Source organism: Perca flavescens, chromosome 3 (assembly GCF_004354835.1).
Source record: "Perca flavescens isolate YP-PL-M2 chromosome 3, PFLA_1.0, whole genome shotgun sequence".
NCBI lineage: Eukaryota > Metazoa > Chordata > Actinopteri > Perciformes > Percidae > Perca > Perca flavescens.
In genome coordinates, this window is record NC_041333.1 from 2,950,724 (window position 1) to 2,969,284 (window position 18,561).

Consider the following 18,561-nt stretch of genomic DNA (forward strand, 5'->3'; position numbering starts at 1 on the left):
GAAAAATAAATTAACACAAATTTTATTTAACTAAAGAAAAGTTTGATTAGACTCTTTCTCCAGTGGGGCAGCTGAGCCAATCAGGGCAATCAGGCTGTTGCCTGGGCAACAATAGCCTATACCTGTGCACGTCCCTGCCTAGATCTGCATCTGCACCTAAAGCTAATCACTTCTCTTTGGCAGAATACTGAGAAAACATATCTGTTTTTGATATTACGAATTCATTGGAATGTTTGCATGTTTGACTATATTGTTCTCCGTACTAAGACTGCAGGGACTGTACTCTGGCATGGGAGTGTTCCCAGCTTGTCAGGCGTTGGCCTGTTTCTTGTAGGGAGTTGTGGGGATTCTCCTGGTCTATGACAGCCTTTGGCACCGGGAGGTAGCAAGGAGGCAACTGTGCTCTAATTCCTTTATATGGCTGGCCCGTGGAGTGATGCTGGGCTACAGGGTTTGTTACTGTAGCCACAACCCATGAGATCATTATTTTTTATTTCACACTAAAGCACAGGGCACTGGAGCTTGTTATTTCTTGTCACTTGGGTTTCATGAGTAGGAACTTCTGAAGGATGTTAGAGACTACATGATGAGATGCAAGCATGCGGCTGTGTGATCATACAGTAGCAGATGAACAGAATACCTCTTATGCCTTTTTTAGCATCTGACTGGAAGGTCATTAAATGTGGGCTCAACCCTCACAGTTTCTGGAACTTCCCTTTAAAACCCCTGCTAGAATGAGGCTGCCAGGCAACAGATGTAGCGCCAGTAAAATATACATGGATTCTGACCAGTTGCGTTTGGAAAAAGGATTCACTTGCCCAAAGTAAAATCTGAAACCCAGAGGATTAAGTTAAGTAAGAAAACCTACCATATTAAGATTTGAATCTGCTTCAATACGAGCAGCTAAATGTAGTGTTGTGCAATATGTGTAGCGGGTATGCAGTATAATATAAAGAATAGTATTAAAGACTTTATGTTGTATGTTTCCTCTAAAGCTTGCCATCAAGTCTTTGAGCTTGAGTCCAAGTCAAGTCTCAAGTCTCTGGTGGTTATAATGAGAGTTGTATCACCTGCTGCGTAACATTCAGGCTGCTTAGAACACTGCATAGCTATATATATATATATATATATATATATATATATATATATATATATTAGCATACAGTAGCAGCTTTGATTAATTGTTTGGTATACAATCAGTGTAAACAGGCGATTGCAATATGACAAAAAAACGTCAAGAATGCTTTACTTTTAAGTTAATAACTGTATTTTGCCTTGTAACATGAACATACTGTACAGACCAAATATTGAGGTACTAAAAAAGAAAGCACTCGCTTAACAGTTGCTGAATCATAATGACAGACCTTGCCTCCTATTGTGCAGGCTCTGCAGGGCCATAAGAACAAATACAGGGAAAGTTATACCTCACAGCTCCATAATTAAGTTCCTCACAATTAATGCAAACTGCGAAACATCACACTGTAGCTAAAGGCAAAACACTATTGCTGCCAAATAATGTGAAATATACTGCAAGTCCACAAACATGTTAACACACTACAGTTCACTTCCTTATAGAGAATCTGGTGAGAAAGGGGAGAGAGAGAGGGGGGAAGACATGCAGGAAATCGTCACAGGTTGGATTCGAACCCTGGACCTCTGCGTCGAGGCATAACCCTTTCAGTATATGTGCGCCTGCTCTACCCACTGAACCAACCCGGTCACAAGAAGCTGCATATTTCTTTTTGTTATTTACTAAGTGGCTGGATAGCACAACAACCTTCAAATGCTTAACATTTTTCAGTGCTCAGACTTTCTATAAATTCTAAGCTGAATGTGAACCAACTGGCCAACTTAAGATGCTTATCTTATAGTACTAAGATCTGAATGATATATCTGTCACGGCATAACCACAATCCTAGGAAAACGTGATACGATCGTTATTTGTCTAGGACTTCCAGTTCTTTGGCAGCCCATGCATATGAAACGACAGAGCTAAGCGCTAGGCCACCAGGCTAAAAGGTGAAGGTGGAAGGGCCTGCCTCATCATAGCCCCAAGGCCGCTTCGCTTACTTTCGACCACCTTGGTCCTTCCTTGGTCCGGCGCTGATTAGCCTTAATGCTCTGTTGACAGTTCATTTGCAGTGAATGATTCTTCCATCACGACTTTCAGAAACATGTCTTTCCTCTCCGACTCTTCTTTTGTAAACTCCTACAACTCTGTGACACAGGTAAGCCACACCCACCTTAGCCTGGCAAGCAATAGTACGATTGTGCCGTGACATATCTGACGATTTGATTTGCAACAAAGCCACAAGGTTCTGTGAGAAGAACTGGAAAAAATGATTACAGACTGTTACTCCTAATTTCCACCGGCTGCAGAACGGCGGCGGAGTCATTAGGTTTCCATTAAAGTGTGTATAATGTGTGTATCTCCACTGACTGCAGAACGGCTGCGTTCCGACTCCGTCCCAGCTCCGGTGGTCCGCAGCTGGATGGAAACTAACTGTTGTTGGTTTTGTGGTTCTATCTACGTAAATTTGCGAGATCTCGTGGGTCCTCGTGACTTCAGCTGTCAGTCATGGCCGCAGCCGTGCCGCAACAAATCCGGACCTGGTGGGTATTGACGGACGGCGGAGCACGGAGCCGTTCTGCAGCCGTTCCGCAACCGGTGGAAATTAGGAGTTACTCAGGGTAATCAGGATAATATTGCTGAAATTAATAGCAATAATATCTGACCTAATTTTCACTTACAGAGCACAACCATGTAATGTGAACTGCGTCTACAACTAATGAACTACTGTAAGTCAACCCATCCCCCACACTCTCAAACCCAGTGAGCAGCACTGGCCATCTCTGTTGCCACCTACTTAAAATTCTGCACTTTACAAGTGCTCAGAATAGAATACAGAATCATTGTACAATTGACAACCTGAGTCAGCTCACCTTTTATTTTTTTTTTGCCATTTACTCCCTTACTGAAAACAAGCATCCCAGATTTAGATGCCTTTTAGGTGGTTGCATGAACCCTGTTTGCTCGTGTTGCATAACATACTGTATTTATCTACAGTCCCTCTAGGACCAGATGGTTTGTTTCCTCACTTCAAATCTTCTTTCCGTCTCTCTTTATCTTATCAGCATCCGCTTGCTGTTGATGAGTCAGAGAGGGAAGGGGAAATATTTCTCTCATTCATTAATAATTCAACCCTCCTGATTGTAGGACTTGATTTCCTTATTAAGCATATTCCATTCACACTGCATCGACCGATGAACTCGGCTCATCTGTCAGCAGCTAATTGATCAAGTGAATTAAGACTAGTCTGTTAATGATCAGCTGTTTATGTCCACCATAATGAATGTGTTGCTGAGCCACACACTGATGAAACCTCCAGTTCTTTTTACACAGCCATCAAATGGCTGCCTTCGTATCATATGCCTTAAGACATAATGACATTTTAAGACGCATATGACACTCAAAAAAAATACAAGACGCATGATTGATCCCTATGAAGTGTTAATTTATCACTGTAATTATTACTAGTGTCACCAGTGTAATTTATTCAGTGTTGATGAAAAATGAATTAAAAAGGGTCATAACAGCATGTATAGATTATCTATATAAGGAGTATATATGTATCTCAGCTTGGTGTAATTTAGTTCTAGTCTCTCTCTCTCTCTCTCTCTCTCTCTCTCTCTCTCTCTCTCTCTCCTCTGGTATGAGGGAGGTGGTCTGAAATTCAATAAATAAATCCAAGAAATAAATACTGAGTCTATATGGGGATCTCAGCAAGCATTTGAACAATGTTTTGACTCAGAGTCTGATTACTTTGGATGTGAAGTGACACAGTAACTCGAAGCTAAATTGCACAGTGCTGGCTTTGATTTGAAGGTGTTTACTGAATGAACATCTCCTCGTGTTTGCGCCAGTTCCATGAGTGTAAAGCGTATTTGAACCGAAGAAACCTAGAGGAGATAGAGAGAAATGCATTGGTACACACCTGAAAGTGTGGCACACACACTCTGTAGCATTTTTAGCAGTGACTGTGCTTGGCTTGAGATTGCTTCAAAACAGACTAGAGGAAATAAGTGGGTTAAATGAATGCAGGTAAATAGTCATCTGTGGTATCATCAAAGCAACTTTGATTCCTCTCCAGTGTTTCCTTTAGGATATTTTTTTAGCAGTGGGGGAAGGTCTGTCGATCCCCACAACATTTTGTATTTTGTATTTTTTGAGGAACTATAGGGCACTTAACATCTACAACAGGTCAACAAAATGAATTTTTACAAGAAATTCTTCATAGGGACAACAAAACCCAAATGACTACATCTATAGACTATTTTCAATTCTACATTATATTCCACTGACTCACGTTTTAATGTTTCCAGATGTATGATATCAGGACGATGAGCTGACAGAACTGACAAGTTGAACGTCCAATTAGAACGGACCCACCACGGTGCCGTTTTTGGTGGAGCTGTTGGTTTTATAGTCGACTCTGAAGAAAGCAAACTTTTTGACGATAAACTCCATCAACACAACAGTATGTGGAGTTAAACTGGACGGGCCCAATAACCTCTGAATAGTTCTACTTGTTAAATTGCAATGTGAGCATCAACCCACGGGGGATGCATTATGTCTGCAGGATCATTTAAAAGGCAACCGCAACTACATTGTGCGTCTGCCCAATGTAGTTGGGCAGACGCCTGGTCCCTGGTTTCTTAATTTGTCTTTCACCTTGAATTAAGCTTTTCTTAAGCAATGTAACACCATACGGTCTGCAGTTTAATTTCACCACACAATTAGTATTGACCTGACCCAAACTGTGCGTGGTTGTTAATTGTGTTAAGAACAATTTACATCCTGAAAAAGCAAATACACGATTGCTTTGTGTTGTTGAATGCAGCATTACAGAATGATAGAGATGAAAAGGATAGCTTTTAATTACTGCTTTTTAAATTCTTGCTTGAATGGATATTTTTAAATGAAGTTATAATTAAAAGAAAACACCGGAGAGACACTGATAGGGTGCATGTGCAGGAAGGAGCTACTAAATCTATCACCCTCACTTTATCTCTCACTTATTATCCCCCTGTTAGCTCTCTCTCTTTTTTTTTTTCTTCTTCTCCAGAGCACATTTAAGTTCAAGTCAGAGAGTGATATCCACTTAGCGGAGCATCACAAGCAGGTGTTGTATGACGGTAAGTTGGCCAGCTCCATCGCCTTCACCTATAACGCCAAGGCCACTGACGCCCAGCTCTGCCTGGAGTCCTCACCGAAAGACAACGCCTCCATCTTTGTGCACTCGCCGCACGCCCTTATGCTACAGGTCAGTTGCTTTACTCAAAGCCGACTCTTGGTTACGGTCACTATCCCAGATATTGATTAATTCCTTTCTGTTGCACTCATTTTTTAAGGTCATTGAAAAGATCTATTTTATTTGGTTTATTTGATCCTCACAGGATGTAAAAGCCACAGTGACTCACTCCATCCACAGTGCCATCCATTCCATTGGTGGGATCCAGGTGCTCTTCCCGCTCTTTGCTCAGCTGGACTACCATCAGCTGAACGACAGCCAGGTGGAACCCACTGTATGGTAAGGAGTAGAAATGTTGTTACTGTACAAGAGAATTTCACTTTTTGGAAATCTGAGTTGATTAAACAAATTAATTTGTAAGTGACAAAAGCTCAGTTTGGAGTTGACGTTTTGACCCTCAGCCCTTTTAAAATTTGTATATGAGGCTGTGTTTGTGACCGATGGAGAGAAAAAGCCTTAAAATATATTAACTACTTTTTAAAGTTGCTCAAGGATAGATTTTTGTATTAATATATATTTATCTGTTTTATTAGTAAGGATGGGTCATGATTTTTAAATTTTAAAATAATCATAAAAATTGGAATAGTTTTTGCTACTATCTTTTTGTCTTAAAAAAATCTATTTTCCCTTTGAATTGTGTTGTGCTTACAGGCAGTAAAATCAGAGCACAGGAAGCGACATCTTGGTGATAAAGTCTCAAAGTCCAGAATTAAATTATGTGTTGGACAAACAGTATGGTGATATGGGTGTTTCGGTATTACATCAAGTACTTATTTCTGAATTATATAATGTAATTTGGTCAACATGTACACTGATACCAATATATTTGTTAGTAGAAAGACACTCTGAGAGTGCAGAGCTCAGCCAAGGCATGCCGTATCTCACAATGTTAATGCAGTGTGATTTTTCCATTTTTCCAATTATTCCGACACCACACTAATGCAGCACAAATGTTCTATCTCACAATGTTAACCAAAGTGAAAAAATGATTTGTGTATTTGCCGTGTGATTCGGGTCCGCTCCAAAATGTGATGGGTTCTTCCTTGGCCTGTGCTGCACCCTTTCACCAAGTTTCCTAAAAATCAGGCCAGTAGTTTTTCTGTCATTCTGCTGAAAAACAAAACAAACCAACCAACCAACCAACTAACAGACAAACTGAGCTGAAAACAGAACCTCCTAGGCCGAGGTAATAAACCACTGCCTGCTTATAATACCAGTCTTGGTCAAGCTGGAGTCCAGATTTCGTGATTATCTCAACTCTCCGGTTCAGACTCCTCTCATCCCCGTCATGCAGAGCTGGTCAGTCCAGAGCTTCCCCTCTGTGCCCTGAATGGAGTCTGAGCTCTGCTCTAATCCTGTGTTAGTTCAACGACAGCATTGCCAGATAGTGGCCACACAGCAGCACAAACCCCTGATGCCCAAAGCTCACTGCCTCTGTAGTTTCCTCTCATCTCTGCTCTCGGTCTCTCTCGCTAGCATGTCGAGGGTCTTTCCCTCGCAGTGTGACGCTCTCCCCAATACTGGCTTTGTCCTTGCCTTGGCTTTTAGATTGAGTCCTTGTAAAGCCTGCGGAGTTCAAAGCTTCTGCAACAATTAACTCTCTGTGACGCCCGTGGATCTGCTGTGGCTGTTCTCAACAGCACCCTGGAACAGTGATTTTAAAAAACATTCCTTTTAAATAAACATCTAATTTCATGTTACTCTGTTCCACGTTGTATTCCAAACAGCGACGACATCAGTCACTACTGCTCTGCCAAATTGGAAGGAAGCTGTGCTTGCAGTAAAGGATCAGAGGCTGAACCAGGAGCTGACAGAGTTGACTGTCCACACTTCAGTATGTTTTCCCCTTGGCTCAGTTTTAGCCAAGTTAGAGCAGTTGTGATAAAGGAGAATCTGCAAACTGACAAGGTAGACAACCAGACACAGAGCGAAGCGCGATTTCACGAATTCACATTCAATTATATGAGTTTGTATTCATGTAGTGTATGTGCAGCAAATATGGGCAAGCCTGCACAGGAGTGATTGTGTCCTTGTGATTGTTGCGCTAGAGCGGAGGCCACTAGAGGATGCGAGGGAAAGCCGATTAAGAAGTGTCACCAAGCACCACTGTCGCTCAGCCAAAGGCTTCAACTGAAAAGCCCCTAACAAAATGTCTCCAGTGCTGTGCCTTGCCCCCTTGAAGCCCTTTCCCCTTTTCTGTTACAACTCGCCCCCCAGTCCACTCTGTCCCCAGAGAGCCCAGCGTGCCCAGGCTTTCTACTGAAGAGAGGCATGAAAGGGGTTAGCTACAGTTCCCAGCTGATTGCTGGCATTCTCTGAAAATGACCTTGTTCCCCCCCCCCCCCTCTGCCACACTGCTCCTCATGCTGCTGTAGTTTATAGAATAACTGCTTCAACCACCTGTTGCGTGTGTGAATAGATGTGTATTCTATCCCTGTGTGAGATGGGATGTCTTCTTGTTTTGCAGTGCCACTCTCCTGGCCTTTCTGGTTGAGCTGCTGAAAAGCTCTGTGGCCATGCAGGAGCAGATGCTGGGAGGAAAGGGCTTTCTGGTGATTGGATACATGCTAGAGAAGGTACGGTAGAGCATCCATAACATATTGCAACTATTGTCTAACCCCAGTGACACGCAATTCCTCAGGAAACTACTATTTCTAAATTAACCAATTTCACTACACCCATACAGATACTGTCTTGTTTACACTTTTGCTCTCAGGACAACGTTGATCAATCTATTTATTTATTCATCCGGTAAAATCATATAAAAAGTACAATTGTGATGTGTAATTTGTTTCTTCAATTTATTAACAGTGATTTTAAATATATATATATATATATATATATATATAATAAAAAGAGTAGAGCAGAGTAGGGCACCGCCTGTTGTGTGTTCAGCTGAACGAACAACTCTCTGCAGGGCCTTGCGGCAGGGTTCAGTAAAACAGTATGTCGGACAAGTTGATTGGCCAGAGATATTGGTTGTGCCAATCAAGGTCACGACTCAGTTCTTTGTAATTTGATGCTAACGTTAGGTTCATTGTGGCAAATTAACTATGCTGCATATTTCAGCAACAATAACATGTATACCAAAACCATATCACAAAAGTGATAAATGATTGCTTTTTTAACCAAAATACACAATATGGATTCATGATGACAATAATTGACATTGGATGTTTACAAAGAGCGAGTGAAGGCAGCAGTGTCATGGCCTTGACACAGTGAAACTATAGCCTCACTCTGGCCTTTCAACGGAAATTAAAACAAGCATTATTGTATAATACTATGAATTATTAGAGTGCAAATAGTGAAAATCCAACTGAATTGACTGAACTCATATGTGTAGATGCAGAATAGTTTGTTGTTTGGATGAATCATTTTATATATATATATATATTTTCGGACTGGTAAAAATCTACAAGGGGCCAGTAAAACCCTGATCTACTGGTGGGGGAAACAAATCTTATGTTGGACACTTCCTTGCGGTCCTGGTCGGTGCTGTTTCCCTACCAGGCAGTGGTGTTCTCCGTCAGGAAGCTCTCGATGATGCAGGGGTAGACATTTCTCAGTATTTTGCGGGGATACCTGAAATATCCTCAGCCGTCTGAGGTGAAACAGTCCCTACCTTGCCTTTCTCACCACTAAGTCAGTATGCAGCGGCCAAGTCAGACCCTCTGTGATTTGGACTAGAGTCCGGATCGGGCCGCATTTTTCTGTCCGAGCCCGGCCCGCGTCCGACAGAGCAGTAACCGAGCCTGGCCCGAGCCCGACAGACATTAAGATATTTATGTCCGAGCCCGACACAGTTAAAATCTCATCTTTTTCTCATACTAATGACACATGTACGTTTGTTTGTGTGGAAAGCCTGATTTTATTAAGCAACTGTAGGAAGGCATTCGGAAATGTCAACAGATGAGCGCAGATGAGATCAGCGCACACGGGCGCAACAAGGAAGACGGATGTTAGGGTAATATTTAAAATGTATTTTTATCACAAAAACGAACCTTTGCATCCCATTGGCCCATTGGCTACCTACATAATAAGCTGTTTTAAATTTAAAATGTTCAATGCCTTATCGCGCTGATGTGACCGAGCCCGACCCGAACCCCAACATCATTTCTAAATATCGGGCCTGATCACTGTTTCCTGGTCGGAATGTGCCCTTAAGGATGAGGTGTATCTGCTCACCCTCATCACCTGGGCTCTGCCTGTCAGGAGGTCAACATTTTACTAGGGATCCCAATACATGCAATCCAATTGTCTGGGAAGAGGCAGACTCTTCACAGCATAATTTCTTTTCACTTTGAACACGTAAAAAAAATAAAATAAAAACATATATACATATATCCAACTCTTCATTTCCTTCTTGAGTGAAATAATGAATGGGAAATGATACTCTGACAGGTTTTTAACTGAAAAGCCCATCTGCTTTTGAAACTTGTTTCACCCTCGCCACTATCAAGGTGCACTGTATCTTGTCTGCACTCTCCAAGCCCTGTCAACAGTCTGATCTTCCATTGCCTGTAGCAGATAGTCTTTGAACTAAACAGAGCTAAAGGAAGAACACCACAAGACTACTTCTCTTCCCCTTTCCACCCTTGGATTCCCTCTTTCCGCATCAATCTTTATTTACCCATTTTGTGATGCAGATCTAGCAGCTTGCCAGCCTCCCCAGAGTGCTGGCTCTTTTAGAGCACTGAGAAATGACTCCACTTTGTCACTCAGTGACTTGCCTGCCTGCTGGCTTCAGCTGCTGTTAACTAACAGCCAGGCAGAGTCGGCACCTGAGAGCTCTTTTTTTTTTTCCTTGCTTCCCTCCCGCTGCCAGGTTTCACACTTCCACATATCACACCATCTGTTCATGATCTGTTTATGCCACACCTTCCCTTCTCTCCGTGCCTTCATTTTTCCCTTTCGCCTGCCCTCACCAAGTCCCCACCTGGGCAGAGAACAGGTGCCAGACAGCAGTGGTAACCATATTTGTCAAAGTGAAATTCTCTGCAAAGTCAAGCTTCTACAACTATCTAGATTCAGTAACTTGACAAAAGGACTAAGTAGATAAGTTCATCACCTACACCAGCATGCTAACCTGCTGCCACAGAACATAAGTAGAACATATAAATCAAGTCATCCTTTAACTGAGCCTATGTACAAGGGAATTGACAAAACTTTGGAGCAACTAAATTATTTCAATGCTTTTTTTTATTAACCAATATACATGCAGAATTTAAACCACACACACAGAAGACCAAAAGAATAGAACAATTTAATAAGTGAATACATACTGTACATAAACAGTATGAATACAGGGTTTTTCCACACACTGTTTTCTATTGTATCGAAATTTGTGAATACTTTATACTTAAAGACTGACTTTTATGTCAAACTAGTAGGGCACTAGGAGAGTGCAGACCTTCATCAAGGCATGTCCAATCTCACTGTTAAAGTGCTCATATTATGCTCATTTTCAGGTTCATAATTGTATTTTGAGGTTGTGCCAGAATAGGTTTACATGGTTTCATTTTCAAAAAACATATTTTTGTTGTACTGCACATTGCTGCAGCTCCTCTTTTCACCCTGTGTGTTGAGCTCTCTGTTTTAGCTACAGAGTGTGACATCTCACTTCTGTTCCATCTTTGTTGGGAGTCGCACATGCTCAGTACCTAGGTAAGGACTACTAGCCAGTCAGAAGCAGAGTATGAGGGCGTGTCCTGACAGTAGCTAGGTAAGGACTACTAGCCAGTCAGAAGCAGAGTATGAGGGTGTGCCCTGACAGTACCTAGGTAAGGACTACTAGCCAGTCAGAAGCAGAGAATGAGGGCGTGCCCTGACAGTCCCTAGGTAAGGACTACTAGCCAGTCAGAAGCAGAGTATGAGGGTGTGCCCTGACAGTACCTAGGTAAGGACTACTGGCCAGTTAGAAGCAGAGAATGAGGGCGTGCCCTGACAGTCCCTAGGTAAGGACTACTAGCCAATCAGAAGCAGAGTATGAGGGCGTGCCACGCTAGCAGCTAGGCTTGTCTGCTTGTCCAGGACAAGTGGATTTTTTGTAGGGCAAGTGGAAGAGAAATTTACTTGCGCCACTGGACAAGTTAAAAGTCAAACAAAATAAAATGCCATGTTACTTCACATTATGTGCCACTCATTACATCTATGTTACCGATTTGAAACAAATAAATTTTTTTCCCCACAATCCGGGCCAGGGGACCCAGCTGCAGCAGGTCAGCGGGCCGCTAACGTTAGAGCCAGCCCGCTGTTCAGCTCATTCTCTGTAAGCAATGCAGCATGGAAGCAGGGCGAACCAGCCGGTGTAAGTTAGCTAACGTTAGCTTGCTAACTCCGCATTACCCCCTTGCCACATCGTTCACAGAAAACGAGCCAAATAAAGATGTCACTCGTGGCGATAGCAGTGTGCTTTGGGTGGATGAAGCATGAAGTTAATCTGACTCATTTAGCAGCTGGCTCTCTGCCTCGTAGCGTTACTACTCCACTGCTCGTTTGTCCATAAATTATTGTAAATTTTAGCTAATAATCAACTGTAAAGTAGCTACACCTTTTGAAGGATCCCTTGGTAAATCAGCCTCTGCCGGGTTGAAAGTGAAATTCTATAAAAAAAAAATTAAATAAGCTAATATTGACTAAGTATCTCAATATATCTCAGAATATAAACTACGAATCTCAAAGTAATGAGAACATTTTAAATATTGACTTAGAATCACAATATATTGGCTTAGTATTTTAATATATTGACTTAGTAACTCAGAATGACTAAGAATCTCAAAGCAATGAGAACATTAAAAATATTGATTTACAATCTCAATATATTGACTTAGTAACTTAGAATATTGACTATGAATCTGAAAGTAATGAGAAACTTTAAAATATTTACTTAGAATCTCAATAACTTAGTATCTCAATACATTGACTAATTTGACTTAATATCTCAATATTGACTTAGTATCTCAATATATTGACTTATGCACACCGGCGTGCAAAGTATAACTTTGTATTATGGAGTCTGGAGATCCTTTTTTCTTGTTGAATGGGAAATCTATTCTTGGGACACGTTTGTTTCTACTTTTTCAACTGAATTTTATTAATGTTGATAGAGTTTGGATGCTTTCAACGGTTTGTTCGAATTCTGCATTAGCAAAACACAAAACAATTTATAAAATGATACATTTTTAAAAAAGTTACTTTTTTGCATGGACAAGTGAAACGTAAATGTACTTGTCCCAAAGGACAAGTGCCTCAAAAAGTTAATGTCAAGCCCTGATTATAACGTGTGTTCCAAAGTGACCACGTTTGTCTCTGAAGTAAAGGCTGGACTACAATAGAGCTGTTTGGAGCAGTTTGTGAACAGTGTTTTCTGTTGGAGATGGTAAGTCCCTTTGGAGGGGACTTTGTAAACCTATAACGTGCACACAAAAAGATACATAACACAATAAAGGAAAGGGAAAAAGCCAAAAAGCATAATTATGAGCACTTTAATGCAGTGGGCAATTTCCCAGTTGGGAACAAATTTTTATGGATTATTCCGACACAATCTTGCATTGTTAACGAAAGTGAAAAATAATTTGTGTATCTGCCGTGTGATTTGGATCTGCTCCAACATGTAATGGGTTCTTTCTTGGCCCATGCTACACCCTCCCACCAAGTTTCATGAAAATCAGGCCAGTAGTTTTTCTGTATTACTGCTAGCTAACTAACAAACAAACAAGACAAACAAAAAAAAAGGTAATTAAAAACCAATTTGAAACAGATGCTAAAATGTTGTCATATTAGGCTACCTAACAACTACCAGCAAATGCTTCTACCTGTCATTCAACCCAAAATGACCCGCCTTTGTGACAACACACCTTAGTTACAGATGTGGTTTCTTTTTTTTCTGACATTTAGGTGTTTTCAACTGATGGGTTCTGCAATAAGACAGTTTATAAACAGTTTCCGTATGGTGTTGCTCTCCATAATGCAGTCAGTATCAGTAGTAGTAGGAAGGATAAATGCACTTGGCGATATTATTATTATTATTATTTACCATGACTTTGTGCTTCTTCCTCCAGTCATCACGTGGACACATCACCAGGGCTGTATTAGAGCAGTTCCTCTCCTTTGCAAAGTATCTGGACGGCCTGACACATGGGGCACCACTGCTGAAGCAGCTGTGTGACCACATCCTGTTCAATGCCGCCATCTGGATCCACACCCCTGCCAAGGTGAGCTCCCGCAGGTCACTCAGCCCATGAAGGGACAGGTGTCTCGCATGTGATCAGGCGGAAGTGGATGATCATCAGGAGCTTCCAACCACAGGCGGCTTCAGTAATCCTTTGCTCCATCATTGCTTCTGTAAAGACGAATATTGAAACATTTGCCTTGGTTTCAAAGGAAATAAGACTGGAAATGTTGCATATCGTCCAGTATGTATCACACTGGCATCAGTTTTTGTGATATTCCACTTGGCACAAAGGTGTTGGTAGTAATAAAACAAAGTAGTGGTGAAATATGATTGCAAATAGAATCATTTTCTTCCAATGTTTTTCTCATAATAAGATGCAAAACTATATTGACTCGTTTGAGCTGTCAAATTAAAGAATATTGTGCAGTTTGTATTTGGGGCCCAACTGACATTGACCAAACCATTGCCAAGTGTCTGAGGAGTGGAGTGGAGCACATGCACCAGATATATTCTCACATTTATAAGACATTACATGGCTGCACAGTTCAGCAGTTGCTTCCACTTTCCTGTCGTCAACCTAACCAAGTTTGTTAAATGTTCCAGACTCCCCCCCTCCTCCTCCTCCTTTTTAAATAATGACCCATGAAAAAAGGAGGATGAGGTATATCAAAGGAGCTGAGTTTGTGTGGCAAATACATTTGCCTCAGGAATGCTGCTGGTGGGCCAAGCCATGAATAATAAGAGGAGGAAATAAATGGAAAAGTATCCGGAGGCTTGCCTGCGACACTCCTCCAAAATAGAGCACAGTGAAAGAAGGTGAAGAAATGAGACAAACAGCGAGGTAATGAAGTGGGTTAGAGCACTTTTAGCTACATCGGCACAGAGTGCTACACTGGCTCTTTCCCCTAGGACATGTCACAAAGTCCACATTCCCTCTGTCCCTATCCCCAAGCTGCACCGAGTACAGAGAGCCAGCTGTGGGAATGACAGGAACGTGCAATATGCATTAATTACATGGGCCTACTGACCTTGTCCTTGTAGACAAATAAGATTTTCAAATGCATTTTCTGTTCTCAGGGATATTACATTACCAACAGCGTGGTGTTGACTTATCTCCAGTGTTTAATTCCAGTAGCCTCAAACCATATCACATCATGCTCACATTGTAACCACACTGCCGCCTTTCGCCATGACTCACACTTGACTCGTTAATATCCTATAATGATAATGATATATGGGAAAAAGCCCTCAGCATTTATAGCTGGAATGGCTGTGGTGGGATTAAGGATTCTTGTCAGGTCTGTTGCTAATTACAGAGGACATGCTAATCATCACTGAAGAGAGTGGAGCTGAGACAATTAGGAAATAGAGTAATATAGGGTCAGTAGCCATCCCAGCATACACCTGCAAGGATAATAGGCTCAGCTAGTGCAATCGGGTCTAATAATGCATAAGGTTCAGGGGATTCATTACACTGAGCACATACTAACATGAATACATGTATGCATGTTTTCCCACTCCAGGTACAGCTATCTCTGTACACGTACCTTTCTGCGGAGTTCATCGGCACGGCAACCATCTACAACACAATTCGTCGAGTGGGCACAGTGCTTCAGCTCATGCATACGCTAAAGTACTACCACTGGGCCGTCAACCCTGCAGACAGCAGCGGCATCTCGCCAAAGGGTCTCGGTGAGCATATTTTGTGTATTTGCCTTGTTTTGTAGGTATGACTGCAGCGCATTCTGAGCACAGCAGAGAGGCTGACTGGACAGAGGCAGCTGTCAATCAGTGACCTGTATGAGGCCAGAGTCAGGAAGAGGGCAGCTAAAATCGCTGCTGATCAGTCCCATCCAGCAAGTGACAATTTTAGGCTGCTTCCCTCAGGAAGAAGGTACAGGGCGATGAGGACAAGGACCTCAAGCCACCTTCATAGCTTTTTCCAAGAGCCATTTCCCTTCTGAGTAGCTGATCAGTTGCCCCCGTTTCCCCTCCACCACAACGTCACTATTTTATCTTTGGACTATTTTATTATTGACTGTTTAAAGCATGTCCATGCAGCTATGCGCATATACTGTTTGTCAAGCTCTGTGTTACTGATTGCCATGTCAAATTCCTGTGTCTGCTGATGCATTTGGCAAATAAAGTGATTCTGATTCTGATGTCGAATATGATCCTATTTGGGTTGTTTATATAAATGTTCCCATCCATCCTAAGGCTCATTCCAGTGAAGCTCAGTGTTTTGGAAAGGAAAGTGACCCAGTCACAATCATTGTGTGTCTAGTCACAAGCCTGCTATCAAAGTGTCTTCCCGAAATGGCAGCAGCTCCCCCACATTTGAAATGACTCATCTCACCACGGAAGCGCTTGCCTGTCAGCTGTTAGGTCCATGGCCATCACTGGAGCTGACAGTGAGGCAGACACGCCACATCAATACTGTCATCGCGCTAGGGTGCTTGGTGTGGGTGCCAGGCCTGTGAAACCTGGGCCAGTAGTATGACAGGCATCCTCTCTCTACTAAGCAACAGAACGTCACAAAGCCGGCTGTGCTTGAACTATTATTTCCTTTTTCCTCTCCATTATTCTTTTCCAAAACTATCTGTGTCATAGTATAGGGGTTGTTTTTATAAAGGCGCTGAGAGCTTAGAGTATGCTGCACCAGGGCCTAATGACATCTACTCCCTGAAGGTGAAAGCTTGTACTCTGACGTTGATGTAATCCGAAAAGGGTTTTTCTTTGCTTCTATCAACATTTGTAACGCCACTAATAATTCCTATCTCAAGTGAACATCACATTTATTAACACTGCAGGATTAAAACAATTCTCAGCGGCAGTGTCTGAGTTGGCTCAATGTAGCAGCGTTTAAGCCCTATTTATATGCCACATCAAGGCACTTGGCCTACATTCTTGATCTGCTAGAGCTACAGTAGGAGGGATCCTAATTGATTTTCTACTAAAAGTGGTCAGTGACTTCTAGACTGAGGTTTGCTGGGATAATATGGGCACACACATCTGTAAGTTAGGTCAGCCCACGGGCCCCTTAATCTAATATTTTTCCTCATTTTAATTTGTTCCCTATCCCATCTACTTACACAGTGCCATGTTCCTTATCTTTTTTTATGCTGTGCAAGGACACTTTGCAAGACTTAATAAGTAATGAAAGTTCAACCTGTCCTAAGCTCATGTTCTTAGACAATTAAGTATATTTAGCTTGGGCATCAGAGGAACTTCTCTCATGGCTTTGTTTCTATCAAGTCGTTGGACAATCTCGGCAGGTTTTTTGTTGCTGTTGAATAATAGATTTAGGAATCAAATCTGTTTCTGTGTAGCCTCAGGCACTGCAGTATAGGTCTAGCCTGGATGCCAGCCGAACTTGGCCCCGCCCACAACATTCCAGGTCGGGAAGTTCGCATTCTGACCAGCATCTGAGTATGACGATGTCAGACTAGTATAGGCCTGCTTTGTGTAGGAACATCACAAGTAGTTTTCTGATCCGTTAGCGTCAGATGTCAACAGGGGTTGTAAAAACACCAAAAAAATGTTGTTGACAGGAGAGTCACACATATCATAATAAGTGGACAGTTGATTTAACTACTGTTAGTGTGCTATGTGGGCCTACCACCTGCAAGGATAGGTGTAGATGTCTGGGTTGGCTGCCAGGCGAAGGCAGGTTGTTTGGGTTACTGAGGCAGTGGTCCACTGCCAGAAAAACAGCAGGCTGCCACCTCTGGGTTGTGAGAGGAGATCTCAGAGTTCTGTCCTGTTTGTGAGTGAGCACCATGACAGCCACAGGTTCATTGGTTAGCAGTAAATGCAGGCTTTGAACTCCCATGTTGAAGAATGAGCGGAGGTTGAGGAAAAGCTCTTGATTTACCTTACCTGTCTTATCTCCCATGCTCGCCTATGGTCATCAATTTAACATAGTGACTGAAAGAAATGAGGTCCCTTCGAAAGGTGTCTGTGATTAAGTAGTCTTTTAATGGCAAATACACAATTTAAAAAGCGTTGGTAAGAATCACTGCTCAACAAAACGGTGAATGCAAAGACAAGGTTTTTGCAAGGGTGTGATGAAGAGCTTTGATGGAATACACACTGGCATGCAAAGTGGTGCACATATTGGACTCTATCGATTACCTGTACCCGTTCTTATACAGTACGTCCTTCAAGGAGCCCTCTTAAACACAACTGTAAATATTAGGGCTTGGACGATAAGCTTTTGTCCTGATTTGATTCTTTTTTTTAACGTTTTAACGATACATGGGTGCCGATTGGATTTCTATTGCGATATTCATTTATCGCGATTTGATAGTATTCAGTATTGCGATTTTTTTTTTTTTTTTAACAAAAACAAAAGTGGAATAATACACATACATGAATCACACCCCTAGTAAATATGGTGCTAATTGTTCTTGGGAGATTGTAATGGCCTGAGAAAATGGCTTGAATGCTGTGGAAGACGTATCTTGAAATGGATCGCTTCCCTGCTGTGGATCATTTTCCATGTGGGTCTGGGCCCACTGATCTGTGGGTCCATTTGGCAGGTCAGTTTTTCCTCTCTGTCCTTCTAAACTGAGAAATGACCAAACAAAGATGCATCCAGATAGGAAGAGAGCCAGGCAGATAATGAAGTGCTCAATTATAGGGACACAGTGAACACATTTAAAACTGAGCTCTTCTGGCTATTCGTTTTGCTTCTGGAAGTGCCTCCTCTTTTTTTTTTTCCTCAGGTCTTAATAGAGAGTGCTATCAAATTAAAGCCATGTATCATCCAGTTATACACAGAATCACTGCAGGCACTCACAGACAGATGCCCGCTGCTCAACTTCTTCCAGTCTGGAATGTACCCACAAGCCAACACATAATCCGTCTCAATCTCTATCCCTCTCCCTTTGTCTCTGTCTTTGCCCTGCCTCTGTTTTACCGAATAATGAGTAATGAGATAGGCATCAGAACTGTTTGGCCAGTCACCACGTTCAATTCAAGCTGGTTCTGTCTTGTTCCCATTACAAGAACAATCCCCTGTGGCAGACATCTGAGGAATGATCTGATCAAGGCTTGTGGATGATTTTTGTG

The 18,561-nt window shown here is 42.0% G+C and overlaps 1 protein-coding gene across 9 annotated transcripts in view; it reads left to right on the top strand.

The window, feature by feature from the left end:
* nbeab (neurobeachin b) overlaps positions 1 to 18,561 on the top strand; it is a 280,354-nt gene that overhangs the window by 107,741 nt on the left and 154,052 nt on the right. For 6 of the 9 annotated variants that reach the window (XM_028573291.1, XM_028573290.1, XM_028573293.1 and 3 more), the window contains 5 exons: positions 5,127 to 5,324; positions 5,458 to 5,591; positions 7,780 to 7,888; positions 13,376 to 13,528; positions 15,012 to 15,180. In XM_028573291.1, coding sequence (XP_028429092.1) covers positions 5,127 to 5,324; positions 5,458 to 5,591; positions 7,780 to 7,888; positions 13,376 to 13,528; positions 15,012 to 15,180 — 763 coding nt within the window. Of the gene's footprint in view, positions 1 to 5,126; positions 5,325 to 5,457; positions 5,592 to 7,141; positions 7,221 to 7,779; positions 7,889 to 13,375; positions 13,529 to 14,164; positions 14,330 to 15,011; positions 15,181 to 18,561 lie in introns of those variants that run through there. The other 3 variants (XM_028573297.1, XM_028573299.1, XM_028573300.1) reach the window with 3 other exon arrangements.